Genomic DNA, 26,993 nt, shown 5'->3' with positions numbered 1-26,993 from the left:
GTCCTTTGGTCTGATGAGTCCAGATTTTGGGTTCCAACCGCCGTGTCTTTGTGAGACGCAGAGTAGCTGAACGGACGATCTCCGCATGTGTGGTTCCCACTGTGAAGCATGGAGGAGGAGGTGAGATGGTGTGGGGGTGCTTTGCTGGTGACACTGTCTGTGATTTATTTAGAATTCAAGGCAAACTTAACCAGCATGGCTACCATAGCATTCTGCAGCAATACGCTATCCCATCTGGTTTGGGCTTGGTGGGACTATCATTTGTTTTTCAACAGGACAATGACCATACACACCTCCAGGCTATGTAAGGGCTATTTGACCAAGAAGGAGAGTGATGGAGTGCTGCATCAGATGACCTGGCCTCAACAATCACCCAACCTCAACACAGTTGAGATGGTTTGGGATGAGTTGGCCCGCTGAGTGAAGGAAAAGCAGCCAACAAGTGCTCAGCATATGTGGGAACTCCTGCAAGACTGTTGGAAAAGCATTCCAGGTGAAGCTGGTTGAGAGAATGCCAAGAGTTTGCAAAGCTGTCGAGGCAAAGGGTGGCTACTTTGAAAAATCTAAAATATATTTAGATTTTTTTAACACTTTTTTGGTTACTACATGGTTCTATATGTGTTATTTCATAGTTGTGATGTCTTCACTATTATTGTACAATGTAGAAAATAGTTTTTTTTTTAAATAAGAAAAACCCTTGAATGAGTAGGTGTGTCCAAACTTTTGACTTGTAACATTTTGGAAGCCACAATCTATCTGCAATATTAAAGCTGATCTACCCCTTACATTTAAAAAAAATAAAGGAATGATGGAGGAGGGAGAAGGAATGTAGGAGGAGGGGGAGGAGGAGGGTAAAGGAATGGAGGAGGAGGAGGGGGGAGACGGAATGGAGGAGGAGGGGGGAGAAGGAATGGAGGAGGAGGGGGAGGGAGGGAGAAGGAATGGAGGAGGAGGGGGGAGAAGGAATGGAGGAGGAGGGAGAAGGAATGGAGGAGGAGGGGGAGGGAGGGAGAAGGAATGGAGGAGGGGGGAGGGAGGGAGACGGAATGGAGAAGGAGAGAGGGAGACGGAATGGAGGAGGAGGGAGACGAGAGGGAGACGGAATGGAGGAGGAGGGAGTCGGAATGGAGGAGGAGAAGGAATGGAGGAGGAGGAGGGTGAAGGAATGGAGGAGGAGGAGGAGGGAGGGTGAAGGAATGGAGGAGGAGGAGGAGGGAGGAGGGAGGGAGACGGAATGGAGGAGGAGGGAGGGAGACGGAATGGAGGAGGAGGGAGGGAGACGGAATGGAGGAGGAGGGAGGAGGGAGGGAGACGGAATGGAGGAGGAGGGAGGAGGGAGGGAGACGGAATGGAGGAGGGAGGAGGGAGGGAGACGGAATGGAGGAGGAGGGAGGGAGAAGGAATGGAGGAGGAGGAGGGGGGAGAAGGAATGGAGGAGGAGGAGGAGGGAGAAGGAATGGAGGAGGAGGGGGGAGAAGGAATGGAGGAGGAGGGGGGAGAAGGAATGGAGGAGGAGGAGGGAGAAGGAATGGAGGAGGAGGAGGAGGGAGAAGGAATGGAGGAGGAGGAGGAGGGAGAAGGAATGGAGGAGGAGGGGGGAGAAGGAATGGAGGAGGAGGAGGGAGAAGGAATGGAGGAGGAGGAGGAGGAGGAGGGAGGGAGACGGAATGGAGGAGGGAGAGATGAAATGGAGGGGGAGGGGGAAGGAATGGAGGAGGAGGGAGAAGGAATGGAGGAGGAGGAGGAGGAGGGAGAAGGAATGGAGGAGGAGGAGGAGGAGAGAGGGAGAGATGGAATGGAGGAGGAGAAGGAATGGAGGAGGAGGGAGACGGAATGGAGGAGGAGGGAGGGAGGGAGGAGTAGGCTAAGTGGATTACACCTCCAATCCCCCTGGTCTCTGCGCTGAGCCACTGCAGGAGGCCTGTTCCTGGGCTTACAGAGCATAGAAATAGAATCTATAGAAGTGGCTTAGAATGTCTAACCCTGGCAATTTGACTTGAATAAGGGAGGCCCATTCTCTAGATTATATTTCTATGTTACAGAGGGCCTATTTTAGGACTGCAGGACACCAGGACACACAGCTAGGGACACGTGTCACCATGGGGGAGAGGGAATAAGTGACCTGGAGTGATGTCACAGCTCACGTACAGGAGATGGCGTGAGAGACCAAGACCACAAGGCTTCCACTGACTGACGTAGGACCAACAAATCAAATCAAAGTTTATTTGTCACGTGCACTGAATACAACAGGTGTAGTAGACCTTACAGTGAAATGCTTACTTACAGGCTCTAACCAATAGTATATTAGGTGAACAATAGGTAAGTAAAACAACAGTAAAAAGACAGGCTATATACAGTAGCGAGGCTATATACAGTAGGGAGGCAATAAAAGTAGCGAGGCTACATACAGACACCGGTTAGTCAGGCTAACCGGGCTATACAGCTACAATATCAATGTACTGCTGTAGGATACTATACAATATCAATCTACTGCTGTGGGATACTATACAATATCAATCTACTGCTGTAGGATACTATACAATATCAATCTACTGCTGTAGGATACGATACAATATCAATCTACTGCTGTAGGATACTATACAATATCAATCTACTGCTGTAGGATACTATACAATATCAATATACTGCTGTAGAATACAATACAATATCAATCTACTGCTGTAGGATACAATACAATATCAATCTACTGCTGTAGGATACAATACAATATCAATCTACTGCTGTAGAATACTATACAATATCAATCTACTGCTGTAGGATACTATACAATATCAATCTACTGCTGAAGGATACGATACAATATCAATCTACTGCTGTAGGATACAATACAATATCAATCTACTGCTGTAGCATACAATACAATATCAATCTACTGCTGTAGGATACTATACAATATCAATATACTGCTGTAGGATGCTATACAATATCAAACTACTGCTGTAGGATTACAATACAATATCAATTTACTGATGTAGGATACTATACAATATCAATCTACTGCTGTATGATACTATACAATATCAATATACTGCTGTAGGATACTATACAATATCAATCTACTGCTGTAGGATACTATACAATATCAATCTACTGCTGTAGGATACAATACAGCTACAATATCAATCTACTGCTGTAGGATACTATACAATATCAACCTACTGCTGTAGGATACTATACAATATCAATATACTGCTGTAGGATACAATACAATATCAATCTACTGCTGTAGGATACTATACAATATCAATCTACTGCTGTAGGATACTATATAGCTACAATATCAATCTACTGCTGTAGGATACAATACAATATCAATCTACTGCTGTAGGATACTATACAATATCAATCTACTGCTGTAGGATACAATACAATATCAATCTACTGCTGTAGGATACTATACAATATCAATCTACTGCTGTAGAATACTATACAATATCAATCTACTGCTGTAGGATACTATATAATATCAATCTACTGCTGTAGGATACAATACAATATCAATCTACTGCTGTAGGATACTATACAATATCAATCTACTGCTGTAGGATACTATACAATATCAATCTACTGCTGTAGGATACAATACAGCTACAATATCAATCTACTGCTGTAGGTTACAATACAATATCAATCTACTGCTGTAGCATACAATACAATATCAATCTACTGCTGTAGGATACTATACAATATCAATCTACTGCTGTAGGATACAATACAGCTACAATATCAATCTACTGCTGTAGGTTACAATACAATATCAATCTACTGCTGTAGCATACAATACAATATCAATCTACTGCAGTAGGATACTATACAATATCAATCTACTGCTGTAGGATACTATACAATATCAATATACTGCTGTAGGATACTATACAGTATCAATCTACTGCTGTAGGATACTATACAATATCAATCTACTGCTGTAGGATACAATACAGCTACAATATCAATCTACTGCTGTAGGATACTATACAATATCAACCTACTGCTGTAGGATACTATACAATATCAATATGCTGCTGTAGGATTCTATACAATATCAATCTACTGCTGTAGTATACTATACAATATCAATCTACTGCTGTAGGATACAATACAGCTACAATATCAATCTACTGCTGTAGGATACTATACAATATCAATCTACTGCTGTAGGATCCTATATAATATCAATCTACTGTTGTAGGATACTATACAATATCAATCTACTGCTGTAGGATACTATACAATATCAATCTACTGCTGTAGGATACTATATAGCTACAATATCAATCTACTGCTGTAGGATACAATACAATATCAATCTACTGCTGTAGGATACTATACAATATCAATCTACTGCTGTAGGATACAATACAATATCAATCTACTGCTGTAGGATACTATACAATATCAATATACTGCTGTAGGATACTATACAATATCAATCTACTGCTGTAGGATACTATATAATATCAATCTACTGCTGTAGGATACTATACAATATCAAATGCTGTAGGATACAATACAATATCAATCTACTGCTGTAGGATACTATACAGCTACAATATCAATCTACTGCTGTAGGATCCTATACAATATCAATCTACTGCTGTAGAATACTATATAGCTACAATATCAATCTAATGCTGTAGGATACAATACAATATCAATCTCCTGCTGTAGGATACTATACAATATCAATCTACTGCTGTAGGATACAATACAATATCAATCTACTGCTGTAGGATACTATACAATATCAATCTACTGCTGTAGGATACTATATAATATCAATTTACTGCTGTAGGATACTATACAATACAATATCAATCTACTGCTGTAGGATACTATACAATATCAATCTACTGCTGTAGGATACTATACAATATCAAATGCTGTAGGATACAATACAATATCAATCTACTGCTGTAGGATACTATACAGCTACAATATCAATCTACTGCTGTAGGATACTATACAATATCAATCTACTGCTGTAGAATACTATATAGCTACAATATCAATCTAATGCTGTAGGATACAATACAATATCAATCTCCTGCTGTAGGATACTATACAATATCAATCTACTGCTGTAGGATACAATACAATATCAATCTACTGCTGTAGGATACTATACAATATCAATCTACTGCTGTAGGATACTATATAATATCAATTTACTGCTGTAGGATACTATACAATACAATATCAATCTACTGCTGTAGGATACTATACAATATCAATCTACTGCTGTAGGATACTATACAATATCAATCTACTGCTGTAGGATACTATACAATATCAATCTACTGCTGTAGGATACTATACAATATCAATCTACTGCTGTAGGATACTATACAATATCAATCTACTGCTGTAGGATACTATACAATATCAATCTACTGCTGTAGGATACTATACAGCTACAATATCAAATATAAAACCTACCCTGATGATATACTGCACAGTACACCTAGCAACAAAGATCCTATAAATGTAATTATATGCACCTAGCAACAAAGATCCTATTAATGTAATTTTATGCACCTAGCAACAAAGATCCTATAAATGTAATTCTATGCACCTAGCAACAAAGATCCTATAAATGTCATTTTATGCACCTAGCAACAAAGATCCTATAAATGTCATTCTATGCACCTAGCAACAAAGATCCTATAAATGTCATTCTATGCACCTAGCCACAAAGTCCTGCTGTTGCCATGACATAGACTGACCAGGTGAATCCAGGTAAAAGCTATGATCCCTTATTGATGTCACTTGTTAAATTCACATGGGCCAGCATCCCTGTGGAATGCTTTCGACACCTTGTGGAGTCCCTGCCCCGACTTTGAGGCTGTTCTGAGGGCAAAAGGGGGGGGGGTTGCTTAATGGGAAGGTGTTCTTAATGTTTTGTATACTCAGTGTAGAATATACAAATGTTCATCACGAGAATCCCTACCTTGTTGAAGCTGGGTAATGGGGTCCCCTCCGCCGGGCTCTCAAAGCATACCGGCTCCTCCTCCTCGCTGGACAGCTGGGGCCTCAGGGTGGGGCTGAGTGGGCTGCAGGGGCTTGTAGGAAAGAAGCAATGCGTTGTGGGGGAGATGGGCGTCGGCGCCAGCTTCACCTCGGGACTCTTGGGCGAGGGTAGCAGAGAGGTGGGCGACAGGGTTAGGTTTGCCTGGAGAGAGCGAGAGAGAGAGAGCAAGAAAGAGAGAGAGGGGAGAGCGCGAGACGGGAGGGGAGGGGAGGGGAGGGGAGGGGAGGGAGAGAGAGAGAGAGGGTGAGAGAGGAGTCAGTTCCTATTACCTTGCAGTCTCACCATAACAGGTGTTTAACTACCTGTCCAGAGGCTACAGATGAAATTAGAACCATATGAGCAACAATGCAAAATATAGGCCAAGAGAGAGAAGCAGAAGAGCTTGATTCTGGTACAAAGTTTTAAACGAAGAACATGTACATTACACATGACACAGGCTTCCAGATCACATCCATGAAAGCCCACAGATCACATCCGTGAAAGCCCACAGATCACATCCGTGAAAGCCCACAGATCACATCCGTGAAAGCCCACAGATCACATCCATGGAAGCCCACAGATCACATCCATGGAAGCCCACAGATCACATCCATGGAAGCCCACAGATCACATCCGTGGAAGCCCACAGATCACATCCATGGAAGCCCACAGATCACATCCATGGAAGCCCACAGATCACATCCATGGAAGCCCACAGATCACATCCATGAAATGCCACAGATCACATCCATGAAAGCCCACAGACAACCGCTTCAGAGACACACATGACGACTTCACACAGGCGACAAAACAGAACAAACCAAAATCTGTAAATAGCTCAATGACCCCCCCCCCCCCTCTATTCACATAGACACTGACCCACCCCTCCTATTCACATAGACACTGACCCACCCCTCTATTCACATAGACACTGACCCACCCCTCCTATTCACATAGACACTGACCCACCCCTCTATTCACATAGACACTGACCCACTCCTCCTATTCACATAGACACTGACCCACCCCTCTATTCACATAGACACTGACCCACTCCTCCTATTCACATAGACACTGACCCACCCCTCCTATTCACATAGACACTGACCCACTCCTCCTATTCACATAGACACTGACCCACCCCTCCTATTCACATAGACACTGACCCACCCCTCCTATTCACATAGACACTGACCCACTCCTCCTATTCACATAGACACTGACCCACCCCTCTATTCACATAGACACTGACCCACTCCTCCTATTCACATAGACACTGACCCACCCCTCTATTCACATAGACACTGACCCACCCCTCTATTCACATAGACACTGACCCACTCCTCCTATTCACATAGACACTGACCCACTCCTCCTATTCACATAGACACTGACCCACCCCTCCTATTCACATAGACACTGACCCACCCCTCCTATTCACATAGACACTGACCCACCCCTCCTATTCACATAGACACTGACCCACTCCTCTATTCACATAGACACTGACCGACTCCTCCTATTCACATAGACACTGACCACCCCTCCTATTCACATAGACACTGACCCACCCCTCCTATTCACATAGACACTGACCCACTCCTCTATTCAGATAGACACTGACCCACCCCTCCTATTCACATAGACACTGACCCACTCCTCTATTCACATAGACACTGACCCACCCCTCCTATTCACATAGACACTGACCCACCCCTCCTATTTACATAGACACTGACCCACTCCTCTATTCACATAGACACTGACCCACCCCTCCTATTCACATAGACACTGACCCACCCCTCCTATTCACATAGACACTGACCCACCCCTCTATTTACACTGACCCATCCCTCCTATTCACATAGACACTGACCCACCCCTCCTATTCACATAGACACTGACCCACTCCTCTATTCACATAGACACTGACCCACCCCTCCTATTCACATAGACACTGACCCACCCCTCTATTTACACTGACCCACCCCTCCTATTCACATAGACACTGACCCACCCCTCCTATTCACATAGACACTGACCCACCCCTCCTATTCACATAGACACGTGACCCACTCCTCCTATTCACATAGACACTGACCCACCCCTCCTATTCACATAGACACTGACCCACCCCTCCTATTCACATAGACACGTGACCCACTCCTCCTATTCACATAGACACTGACCCACCCCTCCTATTCACATAGACACTGACCCACTCCTCCTATTCACATAGACACTGACCCACCCCTCTATTCACATAGACACTGACCCACCCCTCCTATTCACATAGACACTGACCCAATCCTCTATTCACATAGACACTGACCCACTCCTCCTATTCACATAGACACTGACCCACCCCTCTATTCACATAGACACTGACCCACCCCTCTATTCACATAGACACTGACCCACTCCTCCTATTCACATAGACACTGACCCAATCCTCTATTCACATAGACACTGACCCACCCCTCCTATTCACATAGACACTGACCCACTCCTCCTATTCACATAGACACTGACCCACCCCTCCTATTCACATAGACACTGACCCACCCCTCCTATTCACATAGACACTGACCCACTCCTCCTATTCACATAGACACTGACCCACTCCTCTATTCACATAGACACTGACCCACCCCTCCTATTCACATAGACACTGACCCACCCCTCTATTCACATAGACACTGACCCACCCCTCCTATTCACATAGACACTGACCCACCCCTCCTATTCATAGACACTGACCCACTCCTCCTATTCACATAGACACTGACCCACCCCTCCTATTCACATAGACACTGACCACCCCTCCTATTCACATAGACACTGACCCACCCATCCTATTCACATAGACACTGACCCACTCCTCCTATTCACATAGACACTGACCACCCCTCCTATTCACATAGACACTGACCCAATCCTCAATTCACATAGACACTGACCCACCCCTCCTATTCACATAGACACTGACCCACTCCTCTATTCACATAGACACTGACCACCCCCTCTATTCACATAGACACTGACCCACTCCTCTATTCACATAGACACTGACCCACTCCTCCTATTCACATAGACACTGACCCACTCCTCCTATTCACATAGACACTGACCCACTCCTCTATTCACATAGACACTGACCCACTCCTCTATTCACATAGACACTGACCCACTCCTCTATTCACATAGACACTGACCCACTCCTCTATTCACATAGACACTGACCCACTCCTCTATTCACATAGACACTGACCCACTCCTCTATTCACATAGACACTGACCACCCCCTCTATTCACATAGACACTGACCCACCCCTCCTATTCACATAGACACTGACCCACCCCTCTATTCACATAGACACTGACCCACCCCTCCTATTCATATAGACACTGACCCACTCCTCCTATTCACATAGATACTGACCCACTCCTCCTATTCACATAGATACTGACCCACTCTATTCCCCCAGAAAAGCTGTGTTGGCACCAAGCAGATTTTTACCTGCGTCATAGAACAGGACAGAGAGAGAGAGACAGAGAGAGAGAGACAGAGAGAGAGAGACAGAGAGAGAGAGACAGAGACAGAGACAGAGAGAGAGAGAGAGAGAGCGAGAGACAGAGAGACAGAGAGACAGAGAGACAGAGACAGAGACAGAGAGACAGAGAGACAGAGAGACAGAGAGACAGAGACAGAGAGAGAGAGAGACACAGAGACAGAGATTACTGTCCTTATCCTGCTTTAGAAACAACATTAATCATGATCGTACAGTATCCTGAAGTGCCCTCTATTCAACACAACACACCTGACACAACACAACTACCAACCAGTCCTAACTATGGACCAGTACCCTGAGTCATCCTACAGAACACATCCTCCCTCTAACATCCTCGTTCTTTCCTACCTGGACGGGGGAGAAGAGGAAGAGAGAGAAGCGACAACCATTCTGTCCCATGTCTTCTCCCAACAGCTTCTGTCCGAGCCGAGCCGAGGGAGTTGTGATGTAAATCTGCCTGCCAGCCTGTCAGAGAATGGCCTTGAGCTCTGTCTCTCTCTCTGTCTCCGTCTCTCTTTCTCACTCTCTCTCCCTTTCCTTGAGCTCATTAGCTCATCAATGTCAGCCGATTGGAGAGTGTTCAGGGATTTGGGCCCTTCCCCCCACCTCTCTCTCACGACTCACACGTGGCTGGATGGGGATATTCATGAACTGACATACACATACCACTAGGTGGCGGTTTGGTGTCAGCAATAAAATCCACAGCAAAACATTGTTCAGCCTACTAACATGACAGTACAGCTGTATACTGGTATCCTAAGCTAGTCGTTGCCTCGGTTACACTACAACAAAACTGCGATGCAAGTCTGTATAAATAGAGACAGGTTGGCTGACAAACCAAAATGATGCAGATCGATAGAGCCAGTTGTTATGATTCTGAACAGTCAAATAGTTTAGATGACAAGAAGCTTCCGTGTGGGGGGATCGTAGGTGGCTTGTTTCAGCTAGTTTTCATTTGTTTCTTTGGTACTACGTCTTTGAGGTGTTTTGACTGATCTCGTGTCTTTGCTAAAATGGCCAAAACTCGCTGTAACAATGTACAGTATTTGATAGAAAACAAGTGCTCATTGGGCAAATGTACGTTTTCAATAAACATTTGGAGACCAAATATAGTTTTACATGTTGACAACTGTTTTGCCCCATATTACAGTAAAATGAACGGTATCCGTTTCATACAAATTAAGCAGAAATGAGTGACACAGAATATAATTTTTCTTCTGTGGGTTTTTATGTTTATCAAGCACCTCTACTGGCCTCTGTGTCAGAGATCTCTAGAGCACCTCTACTAGCCTCTGTGTCAGACAGAGATCTCTAGAGCACCTCTACTGGCCTCTGTGTCAGACAGAGATCTCTAGAGCACCTCTACCGGCCTCTGTGTCAAACAGAGATCTCTAGAGCACCTCTACCGGCCTCTGTGTCAGACAGAGATCTCTAGAGCACCTCTACTGGCCTCTGTGTCAAACAGAGACCTCTAGAGCACCTCTACTGGCCTCTGTGTCAGACAGAGATCTCTAGAGCACCTCTACTAGCCTCTGTGTCAGACAGAGATCTCTAGAGCACCTCTACTGGCCTCTGTGTCAGACAGAGTTCTCTAGAGCACCTCTACTGGCCTCTGTGTCAAACAGAGATCTCTAGAGCACCTCTACCGGCCTCTGTGTCAAACAGAGACCTCTAGAGCACCTCTACTGGCCTCTGTGTCAGACAGAGATCTCTAGAGCACCTCTACTAGCCTCTGTGTCAGACAGAGATCTCTAGAGCACCTCTACTGGCCTCTGTGTCAGACAGAGTTCTCTAGAGCACCTCTACTGGCCTCTGTGTCAAACAGAGATCTCTAGAGCACCTCTACTGGCCTCTGTGTCAAACAGAGATCTCTAGAGCACCTCTACTGGCCTCTGTGTCAAACAGAGATCTCTAGAGCACCTCTACTGGCCTCTGTGTCAGACAGAGAACTCTAGAGCACCTCTACTGGCCTCTGTGTCAGACAGAGATCTATAGAGCACCTCTACTGGCCTCTGTGTCAAACAGAGATCTCTAGAGCACCTCTACTGGCCTCTGTGTCAGACAGAGATCTCTAGAGCACCTCTACTGGCCTCTGTGTCAAACAGAGATCTCTAGAGCACCTCTACTGGCCTCTGTGTCAGACAGAGATCTCTAGAGCACCTCTACTGGCCTCTGTGTCAGACAGAGATCTCTAGAGCACCTCTACTGGCCTCTGTGTCAAACAGAGATCTCTAGAGCACCTCTACTGGCCTCTGTGTCAGACAGAGATCTCTAGAGCACCTCTACTGGCCTCTGTGTCAAACAGAGATCTCTAGAGCACCTCTACTGGCCTCTGTGTCAAACAGAGATCTCTAGAGCACCTCTACTGGCCTCTGTGTCAGACAGAGATCTCTAGAGCACCTCTACTGGCCTCTGTGTCAGACAGAGATCTCTAGAGCACCTCTACTGGCCTCTGTGTCAGACAGAGATCTCTAGAGCACCTCTACTGGCCTCTGTGTCAGACAGAGAACTCTAGAGCACCTCTACTGGCCTCTGTGTCAGACAGAGATCTCTAGAGCATTTAGAATAAACATGCAGAGTAGAAAGTTGGCTTTAGATTTTGACCGCAAGACAAGGATCAGGATATCCTGTTTCTTAAGAGAAGTCTAAACGCAGACACGCTGAACAAGGCTAAAACATGCCAAGTCAGAGAGATAAAGCCTTGGCTGTTTCCTGCTACAACATCTACTAAAAGGTTTTACTTTGTTTTGAGGCACATTGAAAAAACTATTCTGTAAGGAGTGATTTGAAAGTGCAAACAAAAGCTGGTACCAGATCTTGATGGGGGTTTTTTGTCAGTCAACTTCTCAAACTATATCGTTGTCAGATCTGAGACCAGCTAGGCCAAGACTTGGACAGCAACACACAGACAGTGATATACTGACCTGCAGCTTCTCGATGAGGGGGGAACTCCTGGAAGTCTTCAGCTTGACTTTGGGGGGGTGCGGAGAGACGATGCTGGGTTTCTATGGACACGACAGACACCAAAGAGTTAACAGAGACGGTTGCCACTATAAGGCCAAGATGGTGATGACAGAGACAGACCACTTGAATGCAATCCCCAGAAAGAAGACAACTAACAGACCCAAAAACATCACTCGGGCACGCTTGACATTTAAAGGTAATTTCCAGGCCTTTTGTTGAAAAAGGGGAAATTTCCTCGTAGCCAAATTAGCATTTTCCATGTTTTCATAATTGCAACATGACATTTTATGTCTAAAACAGACTTGACAACTTGTACCTCCGGTTCCCCATGGTCAGGTTTAACGTTGTGGAGCTGCAGGGAGCACGGAGGAGGTCTCCTTTTAACAGGCTTCCTCTGCAACACAATGACAGAACAGTTACATACAAATACAGGCATTCTGTTAATACTTCAGGTATTCAGATACAAATACAGGCATTCTGTTAATACTTCAGGTATTCAGATACAAATACAGGCATTCTGTTAATACTTCAGGTATTCAGATACAAATACAGGCATTCTGTTAATACTTCAGGTATTCAGATACAAATACAGGCATTCTGTTAATACTTCAGGTATTCAGATACAAATACAGGCATTCTGTTAATACTTCAGGTATTCAGATACAAATACAGGCATTCTGTTAATACTTCAGGTATTCAGATACAAATACAGGCATTCTATTAATACTTCAGGTATTCAGATACAAATACAGGCATTCTGTTAATACTTCAGGTATTCAGATACAAATACAGGCATTCTGTTAATACTTCAGGTATTCAGATACAAATACAGGCATTCTGTTAATACTTCAGGTATTCAGATACAAATACAGGCATTCAGAGAAGACTTCAGGTATGCAGATACAAATACAGGTATTCAGAGAATACTTCAGGTATTCAGATACAAATACAGGCATTCAGATAATACTTCAGGTATTCAGATACAAATACAGGCATTCGGGCATTGGTAACCTCTATACTAGTGCTGTCACGATACCAGGATTAGTATCACAATATAATACAATGCAAACTGCATTGCTACAGATGCTGGTCCGATACCAGTGTCAGCCGTGACCGGGAGACCCATGAGGCGACGGTGGGCTTTTGGTTTCTCTCTCTCTAAAAACAGAAATAAATCATTCTAAATAACAAACTGCCTTTATTTACAAATAAGTAATAATGTCTCAGCCCATGTTCAAGAATGGCCTTTTTCACACTCACTTTAGGTTATTTTAAATCAAAATAATCTCCAAAATATAGTTATTTTTTTAAACAAAGCGATTATTATTATTATCATTAATTAATTTTGAATTATATAAAAGCCCCATAGATATTAATTTAGAATCCTCAAAATCTAATTATTGGTGGACAGTCACGTCATTGAAAAAAAAAGAAATCTGATATACTGTGGGCCTGCCTTAGGCGACATGAGTCTCACTAGTGTTGAGTAATGTGCTGTTATAAGTGGTGTAGGTCTTATTTATTTAAAGAGCATATTGAAGATAGAAGCAATAGGATTTGAAGCATTTGCCTACCCACTGTGGTCAACTATTTCAGCACCCTATTTGCGCTGCTCTGAGACAAGCGTAGGGACTGGTCTTGATAAATCAATGAGATGTTATTTTAACTGAATCTCCGTTTGAGTATTGGTTAGACTACAATTAGGGTGTGGAAATGGTATGCTCTTAGTACTGTAGCCTACTCCCGACCGGTCACGTTGTACAGCGCCATATTTTCCTAACGGAAACTCTGAGGGTTTTGTTTTTCTTGGAATAGAAACACTATAATATTAAGCAAATTAATTAAGCTACATTTCTTAAAATCAATCCAATATACTATGTTCTTACAAAAAAAAGGTTTTCAATTCTCTAGTACAGCCATTATACTGAAGGCTTATTAACTGCTTCTCAAAGATGCCCTCTAGTGGTCAAACTAGCATTAATGGTAACAATGGCTGACAATTAAATAACGTACCATAGAATTATGTGGCAGCCTGCAAGGTGTGTTGCAGTATGACGCAACTTTTACAGGAAGAACCACGGTACCATCACAACACTCAATACTAAAACGATAACAAAAACAATACCAGAGGAAAAAGTAAGGGGTGTATTAGCCAAAGTCATAGAGAGAACAGAGGCACTTGATCCAGACAGATCTTTTGAGTTCAATACATTTCAAATGTTTGATGACAATTTTTCAGAAACAGCCATGTATGGATTAATTATACAATCAATTTGACTTTTTTTTTTTTTTTTTTACCAATCTAACTACGTAATATTATGGTCATAATTTATTTTAATGGTAAATCTCTATCTATTGATAAACTGGATAAATAAAAATTTAACAAGGAAAGTTAGCCTAGGAAGCTGGAAGCTACCGGTATCGTTTGTTCTTGCATTGTAAAGTCTTCTAGCGAATAGAAACGGTTGCAAAATTTCTACATGCCCTGTTGCATTATTCAAGTGTGTTCAATTCTGTGCAGTATGAGAGGGGAGATAACATGGTACAGTCCAGACTCCCTGTGGTTCCTCAGGACAGACTCCCAGTGGTTCCTCAGGACAGACTAGAGTCAGTATGAGAGAGGAGATAACATGATACAGTCCAGACTCCCAGTGGTTCCTCAGGACAGACTCGAGTCAGTATGAGAGAGGAGATAACATGATACAGTCCAGACTCCCAGTGGTTCCTCAGGACAGACTAGAGTCAGTATGAGAGAGGAGATAACATGATACAGTCCAGACTCCCAGTGGTTCCTCAGGACAGACTAGAGTCAGTATGAGAGAGGAGATAACATGACACAGTCCAGACTCCCAGTGGTTCCTCAGGACAGACTCCCAGTGGTTCCTCAGGACAGACTACCAGTGGTTCCTCAGGACAGACTAGAGTCAGTATGAGAGAGGAGATAACATGACACAGTCCAGACTCCCAGTGGTTCCTCAGGACAGACTAGAGTCAGTATGAGAGAGGAGATAACATGGTACAGTCTAGACTCCCAGTGGTTCCTCAGGACAGACTCCCAGTGGTTCCTCAGGACAGACTAGAGTCAGTATGAGAGAGGAGATAACATGACACAGTCCAGACTCCCAGTGGTTCCTCAGGACAGACTAGAGTCAGTATGAGAGGGGAGATAACATGATACAGTCCAGACTCCCAGTGGTTCCTCAGTCCAGACTCACAGTGGTTCCTCAGGACAGACTAGAGCTACCAGTGAGTCCAGGTGGACCAGACTCCCAGTGGTTCCTCAGGACAGACTAGAGCCAGCAGTGAGTCCAGGTGGACCAGACTCCCAGTGGTTCCTCAGGACAGACTCCCAGTGGTTCCTCAGGACAGACTAGAGCTACCAGTGAGTCCAGGTGGACCAGACTCCCAGTGGTTCCTCAGGACAGACTAGAGCTAGCAGTGAGTCCAGGTGGACCAGACTCCCAGTGGTTCCTCAGTCCAGACTCCCAGTGGTTCCTCAGTCCAGACTCCCAGTGGTTCCTCAGGACAGACTAGAGTCAGCAGTGAGTCCAGGTGGACCAGACACGGTGTCTTTAAGGGGACATCGGCTGCGTTGACAGACTTGATCCTCTCTCAATCAGTAGACAGCGTGAGACACATTTAATAAAAATACCCAAAGTGACAAAAAATTATTGTCCCGAACCGTTTTTTTCTTCTTCATGTTTTAGTATTTAAAAAGTACAGAAGTTTTGAGTAAACTATACAACACCTGTCTATACCCTCCAGTATAGAGGATAAACCAGTGAGTTAACCATCAACGACAGAGGAGGAGACAGACAGACAACTTTACCACAGAACTTTACCTGGTCGTTTGGAGTTGGTGTCGGTATGGCGTGATCTTTGAATCTCCCAGCCAACTCGGCCACCGAAGGCTTGACCGGTGAGTCCTTCTGAAACACAAAAGGTCCGACGTTCAGCGAACTTTGAAACAAGGTCACGAACATGACCTTTGGCATCGACCGTGAGCCAAGAAAGTACTCTGGACAAAGTGCCCTCCATTGAGGAGAAGAACCTTCTGGATTCCTTGGAGGCATTTTGACCTCTCCCTGAATACAGAGCTGTGATTGTGGTTCTATCTGTCCAGAGGAAGAGATCCCAGACACAGCTGGTCAACATCATACTGCTGCCTGGGACATGACATCAGGGGCTTTGTCCTGGTCTTCATCTTATCACCGGTTGTGTTGGCCTCTCTCTCTCTCTCTATCTACCTCTGCTATTATTTTCTCTCTGCTGCCCCCTCCTCCCTCCCTCCTCCTCCCTCCTCCTCTCTACAGTCAACTCCCACAACTCCCATGCTGATTTCTGGGTCTGACTCCTCAATGTTTTCTCTCTGCTGCCCCCTCCTCCTCCTCCTCCCTCCCCCTCCTCCTCCCTCCTCCCCTCCTCCTCCCCTCTACAGTAAACTCCCACTACTCCCATGCTGATTTCTGGGTCTGACTCCTCAATGTGTTCTCTCTGTTCTCCTCTGATGGTTATTAGGTCATTCCTGATATCTGTGCAGCAGGGAGTGATAAGGTGGTTTCTGTTTGGTGCCCTAAGGCCTGGAGAGGCTTGAACGTACCCCAGAATGGCTGTGCCCCAAATGGCACCCTATTCCCATATAGTGCACTATGTAGGTATTAGGGTGCCATTTGAGACACAATCTACATCTTCAAAAACACAATACTAGTGTGGTCCGTTTAGATTCCCAGTTCCCATCGCTGATAGGACAAGCTCCAGCGTGCTTTGGAGGCTTTTGATTGGCCAAGTTGTTTGCAGCATGAAAGGGAATGTGAATTGTTGAAATATTCTGACATCCTAATATGACACTATTCATGTCTGAAGGAATACAGTTCCACCTTCTCTCTCTTTCTGTTTCTTTCTGTGTCTCTCTTCCTCCCCGTTTCTCTCTCTTTTCACCCTGTTTCTCTCTATCTCTCCCTGTTTCTCTCGCTTTTCACCCTGTTTCTCACCCTGTTTCTCTCTTTCTCTCTGTTTCACTCCCTCTTCCTTTTTGTCTTTACCGTAGTAAAACTCAAGCGGACCAGCTGCCAATGATCTTCTCTCATACTCTGTCTGTTTTGTCGCTTGTGTTAGTGAAGTCGTCATGTGTGTGTTTCTATCTTAATCGGTTGTCTGTGGGCTTTAATGGATGAGATCTGGAAGGCCTATGTCATGTGTGTCTCTCTTTCTTAAATTCAACCAAAAGGTGAACTTTCATCTGTAGCCCCGAGGCAGGTAGTTAAGAACCAGTTCTGGTGGGACTGCAAGGTAATCAGAGCTGACCTCTCTGCCTGCTAGAGAACTGCCTTGACCTCTCTCTGCCTGTTAGAGAACGGCCTTGACCTCTCTGCCTGCTAGAGAACGGCCTTGACCTCTGCCTGTTAGAGAACGGCCTTGACCTCTCTCTGCCTGTTAGAGAACGGCCTTGACCTCTCTCTGCCTGCTAGAGAACGGCCTTGACCTCTCTGCCTGCTAGAGAACGGCCTTGACCTCTCTCTGCCTGTTAGAGAACGGCCTTGACCTCTCTCTGCCTGTTAGAGAACGGCCTTGACCTCTCTCTGCCTGTTAGAGAACGGCCTTGACCTCTCTCTGCCTGTTAGAGAACGGCCTTGACCTCTCTCTGCCTGCTAGAGAACGGCCTTGACCTCTCTCTGCCTGCTAGAGAACGGCCTTGACCTCTCTCTGCCTGTTAGAGAACGGCCTTGACCTCTCTCTGCCTGCTAGAGAACGGCCTTGACCTCTCTCTGCCTGCTAGAGAACGGCCTTGACCTCTCTCTGCCTGCTAGAGAACGGCCTTGACCTCTCTCTGCCTGTTAGAGAACGGCCTTGACCTCTCTGCCTGCTAGAGAACGGCCTTGACCTCTGCCTGTTAGAGAACGGCCTTGACCTCTCTGCCTGCTAGAGAACGGCCTTGACCTCTGCCTGTTAGAGAACGGCCTTGACCTCTCTCTGCCTGCTAGAGAACGGCCTTGACCTCTCTCTGCCTGCTAGAGAACGGCCTAGACCTCTCTCTGCCTGCTAGAGAACGGCCTTGACCTCTAATCTGCCTGCTAGAGAACGGCCTTGACCTCTCTCTGCCTGTTAGAGAACGGCCTTGACCTCTCTCTGCCTGCTAGAGAACGGCCTTGACCTCTCTCTGCCTGTTAGAGAACGGCCTTGACCTCTCTCTGCCTGTTAGAGAACGGCCTTGACCTCTCTCTGCCTGTTAGAGAACGGCCTTGACCTCTCTCTGCCTGCTAGAGAACGGCCTTGACCTCTCTCTGCCTGCTAGAGAACGGCCTTGACCTCTCTCTGCCTGCTAGAGAACGGCCTTGACCTCTCTCTGCCTGCTAGAGAACGGCCTTGACCTCTCTCTGCCTGCTAGAGAACGGCCTTGACCTCTCTCTGCCTGTTAGAGAACGGCCTTGATCTCTCTCTGCCTGCTAGAGAACGGCCTTGACCTCTCTCTGCCTGTTAGAGAACGGCCTTGACCTCTCTCTGCCTGTTAGAGAACGGCCTTGACCTCTCTCTGCCTGCTAGAGAACGGCCTTGACCTCTCTCTGCCTGCTAGAGAACGGCCTTGACCTCTCTCTGCCTGCTAGAGAACGGCCTTGACCTCTCTCTGCCTGCTAGAGAACGGCCTTGACCTCTCTCTGCCTGTTAGAGAACGGCCTTGACCTCTCTCTGCCTGCTAGAGAACGGCCTTGACCTCTCTCTGCCTGTTAGAGAACGGCCTTGACCTCTCTCTGCCTGTTAGAGAAGGGCCTTGACCTCTCTCTGCCTGTTAGAGAACGGCCTTGACCTCTCTCTGCCTGTTAGAGAACGGCCTTGACCTCTCTCTGCCTGTTAGAGAACGGCCTTGACCTCTGCCTGATAGAGAACGGCCTTGACCTCTCTCTGCCTGCTAGAGAACGGCCTTGACCTCTCTCTGCCTGCTAGAGAACGGCCTTGACCTCTCTCTGCCTGCTAGAGAACGGCCTTGACCTCTCTCTGCCTGTTAGAGAACGGCCTTGACCTCTCTCTGCCTGTTAGAGAACGGCCTTGACCTCTCTCTGCCTGTTAGAGAACGGCCTTGACCTCTCTCTGCCTGTTAGAGAACGGCCTTGACCTCTCTCTGCCTGTTGGAGAACGGCCTTGACCTCTCTCTGCCTGCTAGAGAACGGCCTTGACCTCTCTCTGCCTGCTAGAGAACGGCCTTGACCTCTCTCTGCCTGTTAGAGAACGGCCTTGACCTCTCTCTGCCTGTTAGAGAACGGGCTTGACCTCTCTCTGCCTGCTAGAGAACGGCCTTGACCTCTGCCTGCTAGAGAACGGCCTTGACCTCTCTCTGCCTGCTAGAGAACGGCCTTGACCTCTCTCTGCCTGTTAGAGAACGGCCTTGACCTCTCTCTGCCTGTTAGAGAACGGCCTTGACCTCTCTCTGCCTGTTAGAGAACGGCCTTGACCTCTCTCTGCCTGCTAGAGAACGGCCTTGACCTCTCTCTGCCTGTTAGAGAACGGCCTTGACCTCTCTCTGCCTGTTAGAGAACGGCCTTGACCTCTCTCTGCCTGCTAGAGAACGGCCTTGACCTCTCTCTGCCTGTTAGAGAACGGCCTTGACCTCTCTCTGCCTGTTAGAGAACGGCCTTGACCTCTCTCTGCCTGTTAGAGAACGGCCTTGACCTCTCTCTGCCTGCTAGAGAACGGCCTTGACCTCTCTCTGCCTGTTAGAGAACGGCCTTGACCTCTCTCTGCCTGTTAGAGAACGGCCTTGACCTCTCTCTGCCTGTTAGAGAACGGCCTTGACCTCTCTCTGCCTGCTAGAGAACGGCCTTGACCTCTCTCTGCCTGCTAGAGAACGGCCTTGACCTCTCTCTGCCTGTTAGAGAACGGCCTTGACCTCTCTCTGCCTGTTAGAGAACGGCCTTGACCTCTCTCTGCCTGTTAGAGAACGGCCTTGACCTCTCTCTGCCTGTTAGAGAACGGCATTGACCTCTCTCTGCCTGTTAGAGAACGGCCTTGACCTCTCTCTGCCTGTTAGAGAACGGCCTTGACCTCTCTCTGCCTGCTAGCCTGTTAGAGAAGGGCCTTGACCTCTCTCTGCCTGTTAGAGAACGGCCTTGACCTCTCTCTGCCTGTTAGAGAACGGCCTTGACCTCTCTCTGCCTGTTAGAGAACGGCCTTGACCTCTCTCTGCCTGCTAGAGAACGGCCTTGACCTCTCTCTGCCTGCTAGAGAACGGCCTTGACCTCTCTCTGCCTGCTAGAGAACGGCCTTGACCTCTCTCTAGCAGGCAGAGAGAGGTCAAGGCCGTTCTCTAGCAGGCAAAGAACGGCCTTGACCTCTCTCTGCCTGCTAGAGAACGGCCTTGACCTCTCTCTGCCTGTTAGAGAACGGCCTTGACCTCTCTCTGCCTGTTAGAGAACGGCCTTGACCTCTCTCTGCCTGTTAGAGAACGGCCTTGACCTCTCTCTGCCTGCTAGCCTGTTAGAGAACGGCCTTGACCTCTCTCTGCCTGTTAGAGAACGGCCTTGACCTCTCTCTGCCTGCTAGAGAACGGCCTTGACCTCTCTCTGCCTGCTAGAGAACGGCCTTGAACTCTCTCTGCCTGCTAGAGAACGGCCTTGACCTCTCTCTGCCTGCTAGAGAACGGCCTTGACCTCTCTCTGCCTGTTAGAGAACGGCCTTGACCTCTCTCTGCCTGCTAGCCTGTTAGAGAACGGCCTTGACCTCTCTCTGCCTGTTAGAGAACGGCCTTGACCTCTCTCTGACTGTTAGAGAACGGCCTTGACCTCTCTCTGACTGTTAGAGAACGGCCTTGACCTCTGCCTGCTAGAGAACGGCCTTGACCTCTCTCTACCTGCTAGAGAACGGCCTTGACCTCTCTCTGCCTGTTAGAGAACGGCCTTGACCTCTCTCTGCCTGTTAGAGAACGGCCTTGACCTCTCTCTGCCTGTTAGAGAACGGCCTTGACCTCTCTCTGCCTGTTAGAGAACGGCCTTGACCTCTCTCTGCCTGTTAGAGAACGGCCTTGACCTCTCTCTGCCTGTTAGAGAACGGCCTTGACCTCTCTCTGCCTGTTAGAGAACGGCCTTGACCTCTCTCTGCCTGCTAGAGAACGGCCTTGACCTCTCTCTGCCTGCTAGCCTGTTAGAGAACGGCCTTGACCTCTCTCTGCCTGTTAGAGAACGGCCTTGACCTCTCTCTGCCTGTTAGAGAACGGCCTTGATCTCTCTCTGCCTGTTAGAGAACGGCCTTGACCTCTCTCTGCCTGTTAGAGAACGGCCTTGACCTCTCTCTGCCTGCTAGAGAACGGCCTTGACCTCTCTCTGCCTGCTAGAGAACAGCCTTGACCTCTCTCTGCCTGCTAGAGAACGGCCTTGACCTCTCTCTAGCAGGCAGAGAGGAGGTCAAGGCCGTTCTCTCAGCAGGCAAAGAACGGCCTTGACCTCTCTCTGCCTGCTAGAGAACGGCATTGACCTCTCTCTGCCTGCTAGAGAACGGCCTTGACCTCTCTCTGCCTGCTAGAGAACGGCCTTGACCTCTCTCTGCCTGCTAGAGAACGGCCTTGACCTCTCTCTGCCTGCTAGAGAACGGCCTTGAACTCTCTCTGCCTGCTAGAGAACGGCCTTGACCTCTCTCTGCCTGTTAGAGAACGGCCTTGACCTCTCTCTGCCTGCTAGCCTGTTAGAGAACGGCCTTGACCTCTCTCTGCCTGCTAGAGAACGGCCTTGACCTCTCTCTGCCTGCTAGAGAACGGCCTTGACCTCTCTCTGCCTGCTAGAGAACGGCCTTGACCTCTCTCTGCCTGCTAGAGAACGGCCTTGACCTCTCTCTGCCTGCTAGAGAACGGCCTTGACCTCTCTCTGCCTGCTAGAGAACGGCCTTGACCTCTCTCTGCCTGCTAGAGAACGGCCTTGACCTCTCTCTGCCTGCTAGAGAACGGCCTTGACCTCTCTCTGCCTGCTAGCCTGTTAGAGAACGGCCTTGACCTCTCTCTGCCTGTTAGAGAACGGCCTTGACCTCTCTCTGCCTGTTAGAGAACGGCCTTGATCTCTCTCTGCCTGTTAGAGAACGGCCTTGACCTCTCTCTGCCTGTTAGAGAACGGCCTTGACCTCTCTCTGCCTGCTAGAGAACGGCCTTGACCTCTCTCTGCCTGCTAGAGAACAGCCTTGACCTCTCTCTGCCTGCTAGAGAACGGCCTTGACCTCTCTCTAGCAGGCAGAGAGAGGTGCAAGGCCGTTCTCTAGCAGGCAAAGAACGGCCTTGACCTCTCTCTGCCTGCTAGAGAACGGCCTTGACCTCTCTCTGCCTGTTAGAGAACGGCATTGACCTCTCTCTGCCTGCTAGAGAACGGCCTTGACCTCTCTCTGCCTGCTAGAGAACGGCCTTGACCTCTCTCTGCCTGCTAGAGAACGGCCTTGACCTCTCTCTCAGCAGGCAGAGAGAGGTCGAGGCCGTTCTCTAGCAGGCAAAGAACGGCCTTGACCTCTCTCTGCCTGTTAGAGAACGGCCTTGACCTCTCTCTGCCTGTTAGAGAACGGCCTTGACCTCTCTCTGCCTGCTAGAGAACGGCCTTGACCTCTCTCTGCCTGCTAGAGAACGGCCTTGACCTCTCTCTGCCTGCTAGAGAACGGCCTTGAACTCTCTCTGCCTGCTAGAGAACGGCCTTGACCTCTCTCTGCCTGTTAGAGAACGGCCTTGACCTCTCTCTGCCTGCTAGCCTGTTAGAGAACGGCCTTGACCTCTCTCTGCCTGCTAGAGAACGGCCTTGACCTCTCTCTGCCTGCTAGAGAACGGCCTTGACCTCTCTCTGCCTGCTAGAGAACGGCCTTGACCTCTCTCTGCCTGCTAGAGAACGGCCTTGACCTCTCTCTGCCTGCTAGAGAACGGCCTTGACCTCTCTCTGCCTGCTAGAGAACGGCCTTGACCTCTCTCTGCCTGCTAGAGAACGGCCTTGACCTCTCTCTGCCTGCTAGAGAACGGCCTTGACCTCTCTCTGCCTGCTAGAGAACGGCCTTGACCTCTCTCTGCCTGTTAGAGAACGGCCTTGACCTCTCTCTGCCTGTTAGAGAACGGCCTTGACCTCTCTCTGCCTGTTAGAGAACGGCCTTGACCTCTCTCTGCCTGCTAGAGAACGGCCTTGACCTCTCTCTGCCTGCTAGAGAACGGCCTTGACCTCTCTCTGCCTGCTAGAGAACGGCCTTGACCTCTCTCTGCCTGTTAGAGAACGGCCTTGACCTCTCTCTGCCTGTTAGAGAACGGCCTTGACCTCTCTCTGCCTGTTAGAGAACGGCCTTGACCTCTCTCTGCCTGCTAGAGAACGGCCTTGACCTCTCTATGCCTGCTAGAGAACGGCCTTGACCTCTCTCTGCCTGCTAGAGAACGGCCTTGACCTCTCTCTGCCTGCTAGAGAACGGCCTTGACCTCTCTCTGCCTGCTATAGAACGGCCTTGACCTCTCTCTGCCTGCTAGAGAACGGCCTTGCCCTCTCTCTGCCTGCTAGAGAACGGCCTTGACCTCTCTCTGCCTGTTAGAGAACGGCCTTGACCTCTCTCTGCCTGCTAGAGAACGGCCTTGACCTCTCTCTGCCTGCTAGAGAACGGCCTTGACCTCTCTCTGCCTGTTAGAGAACGGCCTTGACCTCTCTCTGCCTGTTAGAGAATGGCCTTGACCTCTCTCTGCCTGCTAGAGAACGGCCTTGACCTCTCTCTGGTCCATTAGTTCTGTTCACGGAAACACATATCTCCCACCACATTCTTAACAGTCCCAGATATACACACAACATTCCACTTTAGTTTTCTTCTCTCCCCCCTTTCCTCCCTCTCCCTCCCTCTCTATCTCTCTCTTTTCTCCCTCTCTCTCTCCCCCTCCATCTCTCCCCCTTCCTCCCTCTCTCTCTCCCCCTCCCTCTCTCTCTCCCCCTTCCTCTTTTTCTCCTCCTCCCTCTTTTTCTCCCGCCTTCCTCCCTCTCTGCTCTCTCCCCCTCTCTCAGAATGACATCACCCACCTCTCTCCCTCCACCCAGTTGTATTTCGCCATCATGGACTGACTGGCTGGACCCAGAGTGGGGAGGGGGGGGGGCGTGTGTGTGTGTGTGTGTGTGTGTGTGTGTGTGTGTGTGTGTGTGTGTGTGTGTGTGTGTGTGTGTGTGTGTGTGTGTTAATGCCACTCAGTACCTCCCTTTCTGGGTCTGATCCAAAACCCACTCCTTCAACGTCCTTTCCTGAGCCTGATGCTTTTTCCTCCCTGATATATCCAGCTCACTGGAGACCCCCCAGCCTCAACCTTTATTTTGTGGCACCTGATTGTTGAACACGTTTCTTGTGTGTGTGTGTGTGTGTGTGTGTGTGTGTGTGTGTGTGTGTGTGTGTGTGTGTGTGTGTGTGTGTGTGTGTGTGTGTGTGTGTGTGTGTGTGTGTGTGTGTGTGTGTCTGTGTGTGTGTGTCTGTGTGTGTGTGTCTGTGTGTGTCTGTGTGTAAAACTAAGCTCCTCTATAGTTCAGACCTGAGACACAAAAACAACAAGGAGAAACTGTTTTATTCAACATTCAGTTAGTTGTTCTGATTGGACTGACGCAGAGCTGGAGGGGTTCTGACAACAAGCACAGGAATAGAATGGCAGACTAGTCCACCACACACACGCTATTCAGAGACAGAGCCTTGTGTTCTCTCTATAAGTAATAGGTTATTTCTGTAAGACAATCAACCCAGTTATAGATTAACTCTGTTTCAGTCAGCTGATACTCAGCTGAGCTCTGGCAAAGAACAGAAGACAACAGAGGAGAAGAGAAGAGGACAGAGGAGAAGAGGACGGAGGAGAAGAGGACAGAGGAGAAGAGGACAGAGGAGAAGAGGACAGAGGAGAAGAGGACAGAGGAGAAGAGGACAGAGGAGAAGAGGACAGAGGAGAAGAGGACAGAGGAGAAGAGGACAGAGGAGAAGAGGACAGAGGAGAAGAGAAGAGGAGAAGAGGAGAAGAGAAGAGGACAGAGGAGAAGACAACAGAGGAGAAGAGAAGAGGACAGAGAAGAAGAGGACAGAAGAGGACAGAGGAGAAGAGGACAGGACAGAGGAGAAGAGGACATAGGAGACAGAGGAGAAGGGGACAGAGGAGAAGAGGACAGAGGAGAAGAGGACAGAGGAGAAGGGGACAAGAGGACAGAGGAGAAGGGGACAAGAGGACAGAGGAGAAGAGGACAAGAGGACATAGGAGAAGAGAAGAGAACAGTGGAGAAGAGAACAGTGGAGAAGAGAACAGTGGAGAAGAGAACAGTGGAGAAGAGAACAGTGGAGAAGAGAAGAGAACAGTGGAGAAGAGAACAGTGGAGAAGAGAAGAGAACAGTGGAGAAGAGAAGAGAACAGTGGAGAAGAGAAGAGAACAGTGGAGAAGAGAAGAGAACAGTGGAGAAGAGAAGAGAACAGTGGAGAAGAGAAGAGAACAGTGGAGAGGAGAACAGTGGAGAAGAGAAGAGAACAGAGGAGAGGAGAACAGTGGAGAAGAGGACAGAACAGAGGAGAAGAGAACAGTGGAGAAGAGAAGAGAACAGTGGAGAAGAGAAGAGAACAGTGCAGAAGAGAACAGTGGAGAACAGAGGAGAACAGTGGAGAAGAGAACAGAACAGAGGAGAAGATAAGTGTGGGAAACAACTAACTGTCCCAGCAGGGGAGAGCAGAACAGGCCAGGGAACAGGGAGAGACAGAGAGCAGGGTCCAGGGGAGAGAGCAGAACAGGCCAGGGAACAGGGAGAGACAGAGAGCAGGGTCCAGGGGAGAGCAGAACAGGCCAGGGAACAGGGAGAGACAGAGAGCAGAACAGGCCAGGGAACAGGGAGAGACAGAGAGCAGGGTCCAGGGGAGAGCAGAACAGGCCAGGGAACAGGGAGAGACAGAGAGCAGGGTCCAGGGGAGAGCAGAACAGGCCAGGGAACAGGGAGAGACAGGGAGCAGGGTCCAGGGGAGAGCAGAACAGGCCAGGGAACAGGGAGAGACAGAGAGCAGGGTCCAGGGGAGAGCAGAACAGGCCAGGGAACAGGGAGAGACAGAGAGCAGGGTCCAGGGGAGAGCAGAACAGGCCAGGGAACAGGGAGAGACAGAGAGCAGAACAGGCCAGGGAACAGAGAGGCCAGAGAGCAGGGTCCAGGGGAGAGCAGAACAGGCCAGGGAACAGGGAGAGACAGAGAGCAGGGTCCAGGGGAGAGCAGAACAGGCCAGGGAACAGGGAGAGACAGAGAGCAGGGTCCAGGGGAGAACAGAACAGGCCAGGGAACAGGGAGAGACAGAGAGCAGGGTCCAGGGGAGAGCAGAACAGGCCAGGGAACAGGGAGAGACAGAGAGCAGGGTCCAGGGGAGAGCAGAACAGGCCAGGGAACAGGGAGAGACAGAGAGCAGGGTCCAGGGGAGAGCAGAACAGGCCAGGGAACAGGGAGAGACAGAGAGCAGGGTCCAG

At 48.1% G+C, this 26,993-nt stretch overlaps 1 protein-coding gene across 2 annotated transcripts in view; it reads right to left on the bottom strand.

Annotated features, from left to right (window-relative positions):
- The window catches only part of LOC139548443 (capZ-interacting protein), a 73,628-nt gene that overhangs the window by 21,609 nt on the left and 25,026 nt on the right, over positions 1 to 26,993 (bottom strand). Inside the window, exons 2-5 of one of the 2 annotated variants that reach the window (XM_071358152.1) lie at positions 16,407 to 16,493; positions 12,881 to 12,958; positions 12,525 to 12,605; positions 5,969 to 6,190 (exon numbers count right to left, since the gene is read on the bottom strand). In XM_071358152.1, coding sequence (XP_071214253.1) covers positions 5,969 to 6,190; positions 12,525 to 12,605; positions 12,881 to 12,958; positions 16,407 to 16,493 — 468 coding nt within the window. The remainder of the gene's footprint in view (positions 1 to 5,968; positions 6,191 to 12,524; positions 12,606 to 12,880; positions 12,959 to 16,406; positions 16,494 to 26,993) is intronic. The other variant, XM_071358153.1, reaches the window with a different exon arrangement.

The sequence above is a fragment of the Salvelinus alpinus genome, chromosome 21 (genome assembly GCF_045679555.1).
Source record: "Salvelinus alpinus chromosome 21, SLU_Salpinus.1, whole genome shotgun sequence".
NCBI classification, from domain to species: domain Eukaryota; kingdom Metazoa; phylum Chordata; class Actinopteri; order Salmoniformes; family Salmonidae; genus Salvelinus; species Salvelinus alpinus.
Note: the sequence above shows the minus strand (reverse complement) of the source record. Positions and strands in the feature narration are given on the sequence as shown.